Below are 4,322 nucleotides of genomic sequence, written 5' to 3'. Positions count from 1 at the left end.
AGATTGCATTCCCACCAGCAATGGATGAGGGTACCCCTTCCTCCACAGCCTCTCCAGCAAAGGCTATCATTGGTGTTTTTGATTTTAGCCATTCTCTATTTTTTTTTTTTTTTTTAGTAAGCAAACCAGACAGAACTCACTGTGACCTGTCAATGCTCCCAGTTCTAAGACTGTTGTTCCTGGTTTGCAAAATATACAACTTTCCCTCATATTTATATAACAAAGACAAAAGATTAGACTTGTATTTTGTAAGTCCTTTGATGATTATTTGAAACTAAATATCACTTGGGTTTTCATCTTTGAAAAATGTGTGTCCTAATAATTTCAACTTCATTATTTATATTATTTTTCGACTGATAAAATTGTATAAACAACGTATAATACTGTGCTTTGAACGTATGTACAAATTGTGGAATGGGTAAATCAAGCTAAAGAAAACAACTTCTTTATTATACTTTAAACCTTTTTATAATGAGAACATTTACAAGCTAAAAAATAAGAAGAAAGTTGTGAAGATTTGAAAAGAAGTGCATGCTATTAGAAAAATGCTAAAAGCCAGCACTAAGTAGCTTAGGGGACAACCAGTAGAGTTGTTTTTGCCAAATTATTTAGTACAAATGTTTTGGTCATGGTAAATTTCAAGCTACCAGCAATTTAATCAGTGGCCTACGCAATTAAAGACCCATTCAGATCACTGAGTCATTGCAAACTCCCAGTACATGCTGATTTCTGTGCATACTAAGTCTGTGGTCCTTTGTAGTTTTATCAATGAGTATTTTCATCAGTTGCACCAATGATGAAAAGGAGGTAAGCTCGAGAAGGTGGATAGAGAAAAAGATGTGAAGATACCAGCAAGCTGGGTTTGAGGAATCAGAATTCAGAAAACTGATTTGAGCACAGGAATGGGAGTAATTGGAAGGGAGAACACATGATACTGATTCCACCAGCTGGTTTAGGAAAGTGTGGGGCAAGATAAGATGAGAAGGGAGAGAGGATAGAAGGTATATATATGACAAAAATCGATACATATTGAAAATATTGGCAGTATAATTTGTTTCATTTTGAAGACGTGGGATTATTTTGGTTAAGTTGAGTTGTTTTGGAGGAGAAAAGAGACATGATGATAAGTAGGCTGGTTATTTGCTAATATTGTATATATATCCATATCCATACATATGTATACATAGATAGACATATACATATATGCTCACACTTATATATATCAGAGAAACCATATATACATATATACATAGATACACAGACATATATATGTCATATATATATATGCACACACAAACACATGTGTGTGTCTGATATATATATACATATGTACACACACACACATATATAGTATATATCAGACAGAAACCATAAACAAATTAATGGATAAAGATACAATGAAATAGTGAAAATTGATTTGTGAGAAAACCATATATGGCATACAATGAAAGTGGAAAATGAATGGGAAACAGGAGCCACTTATGTGAGATGAATAATCTGAGGACAGCTTCTCTGAGGTGGTCACATTAGGACCTGGAAACAGAGAACAAGCCTGGTGTGGAGGACAGCAGAGATAGTTGATCTGTAGCAAAAGAATCACACATTTGAAATCTCAAAGAGAGAAAAGCCTAAGGACTTTAGAACAGTTCTACATGAAGCTTGGTCTGAGGAGGATTTCCCATTCAAAAACTACTTCTTACTAACCTGCAGTAGAGGAAGTGTTTGTTGAGACTAAATAGATGATATGATAATAATTTGACAGGGTAAGTTCATGTCTGCTAAGTACAATAATTAAAAAAGTCAATTACCCAATATATGTCTGGCCCTTTCTTTATATTATAATATTTAACTTGTTTTAAAATACCCAGTCATGTTAGGAGGGAAGGTCGTGCTTTCATGAAACATTGACTGCTAATGCTGCTGAAAATGTTGGCATCTAAAATATGCAGAATATTGAAAGACCCAGTAAAATGACCTAAGAGTACAGAGAGAGGGAAGAAGGTACTAAGATTAAAAATTTCAAGCATATTATCTCACTGTCTACATTCCTTATGGGGGAGGCTGATATCCTCCCACTTTATGAGCTAGGAATTAATAACGCTTGAAAATATTTCTGTCTACTTAATGACTCTTCCCAGCCTGATTTTCAGCAAGTTACAGTCTGGGGGAAATTCAACTCAGCGGGTCTCATTGAGACACTCCCAGGTCATTTTGGCATTCTTAAACATGTACCTTTCTTTGTAGTCTTAGGCGAATCTCTACTCCATTACTGGGTTAGAAGTGTCTGCTTCCAGCCAGTGTGTGAGCCCAGCACTTGGGAGACCAAAGAGGTAGAGAGATTGTTGCTAGATCATGAACATTCTGGGCTTCACAAGAGTCAGTGAGTTCTAAGATAGCCTAGACTACAGAGTGAAACTCTATCTTAAACAGAAAGAAAGAAAGAAAGAAAGAAAGAAAGAAAGAAAGAAAGAAAGAAAGAAAGAAAGAAAGAAAGAAAGAAAGACAGAAAGAAAGAAAGAGGAAAAAGGAATAAAGAGAAGGAAAACAAAAACTAACACCAAGAAATTACTGTTTCTTAATCTTTCTGTTGTTAATTGCTTCAAATATGTCCATCACTGACACACTTCTCTTTCTTTTATCCAGAACTCTAGAGAATTATCCAGAACCCTGAAAGTTTTTCCCTGGTCTACTTGAATCTGATGTGAAAGGAAAGCAGGAGGGGAAGATCATTCTTCATGGGACCTCAAAAGAGCAAAAGACACAGAAGCAAGCATGTGAGGGATTTGACTTCTGGCTGTCATCCTGGGTCCTCAGTGTTTGCATTCCAAGAGGAAGTCGTGTGCCTCAGGTCTGTTGTAGGACTTGATTTCTTCGAACAATGCGGTGTCATGCTGTTAGAAACGCACCAGGCTTAGAATCACAAATGCCAAGCTGGCTCTCAGGCTGACTTGGGCTCCCACCAGAGGGGGGAAAAACCCTTGTAGTATATTTACCTCACAGAGCTTCCTCATCCTCATACAGCATAGAAAGGAGTGGGACCAGACAATTTGCCACGAAAGTCTGAAACCTGATGGAATTCTAGAAAGAAAGATGAAGAATAACAAAGGAAGAAGTGAAGAGAAAAAATAACACAGAAGGGTCCAAAGAACTTCTGAGACTGCCTTTTGCCATTCTGTTGGTGTCCCACCACTGCTTCTGTTCTTAGGTCCACAAGTGTGTTTCCCTGTCGTTTGAGTATCTAGTCTACTACCTGCTATGATTCTGCTAAGTGTTGGCCTTGCTAGACTCCTTGACCCCCCTGCTCTTCTCCACGTGCTTCTATGAGGGTAACTATGATGAAAATAGGACAGAATTTAGTGTGAAGTAGCATTGGCAACCGTAACGTGTCCATTTAACTTATTTTTATAGCACGTAGGCAATATTGTTAGTCTTAGCCAGTAGTTCACATCTTTATGAAAGCATGCTTTCCCTGTCCATTTGGACCACACTATCACCCTCTTTTAGGCCATCCCAAATCCTGCCTAGTGTAATAATAATAGATTATGAAAACAGATGCATAACAATTCCCTGTACAGCAGTCAGGTGTATATGCTCTCTCTCTCCCTTAGCTTCTTTTTCTGTGACTTGACTTTTCACAAAGAGAAGGCGACTCTGGAAAAACAATCCCTTTGTTCTAAAAGCATCCTGAACCATCCATTCTCAACCCTTTGACAAGACTAGTGAAGTTGTTCTCTGTATCTTTTGCTTCATCTGTCTCTTTGCAGTGACCTAGGAGTTCAAGTGTAAGTTGTTTCCATTGTTGAACTGAATATTTATATACTTGGTATGCTTTTCATGTGTTATTTAATTCTGTATTATTTCTTATATTTGTATTAAAATACTGAGCAATTAAAAGTATCAACTAAATACATACTTGATGTGTAGCATTCCCTTAAGATATATAGAAATAAAGAATAACACTTGGATTTTTCTCTCTATATGTGAAATCCTCAGTGGACCTGTTTGCCTACTCACAAGACTCTTCCTGGGGTGTCTCTGATATGGTCAGTGAGAGCTACTGTAGCTGGGTGTCTTTTGATGTGACTCTACAGGTCATGGTGCTCTCTTGGTTTTACTTTTAAATAGCAGACTTCACACCCTGACTAGCTTAGATGGTCTCTCACACAGTAGGAGTCATTGCTCTGGCCTGCTGTGTCTCCAGGTACCTCAGGTAAATCAGTGCTGGGTCAGGGAAGGGGAATGAAAGCAGCTTCTCCAATGAGTCATCCTCAGGACCCAGCCCTCTCATCTTTAACACATTGTTGAGGACCACAAAATTTCTA

The 4,322-nt window shown here is 37.7% G+C and overlaps 1 protein-coding gene across 2 annotated transcripts in view; it reads left to right on the top strand.

Moving 5' to 3' along the window:
• The window catches only part of LOC101985848 (OX-2 membrane glycoprotein), a 26,537-nt gene extending 22,560 nt beyond the window's left edge, over positions 1-3,977 (top strand). For both annotated transcript variants that reach the window (XM_013352458.2, XM_005345025.3), the window contains exon 6: positions 2,644-3,977. In XM_013352458.2, coding sequence (XP_013207912.1) covers positions 2,644-2,651 — 8 coding nt within the window. In that variant the 3' untranslated portion in view covers positions 2,652-3,977. The remainder of the gene's footprint in view (positions 1-2,643) is intronic.
• Positions 3,978-4,322: the final 345 nt, after the last annotated feature.

The sequence above is a fragment of the Microtus ochrogaster genome, chromosome 2 (assembly GCF_000317375.1).
Source record: "Microtus ochrogaster isolate Prairie Vole_2 chromosome 2, MicOch1.0, whole genome shotgun sequence".
Classification (NCBI taxonomy): Eukaryota; Metazoa; Chordata; class Mammalia; order Rodentia; family Cricetidae; genus Microtus; species Microtus ochrogaster.
Note: the sequence above shows the minus strand (reverse complement) of the source record. Positions and strands in the feature narration are given on the sequence as shown.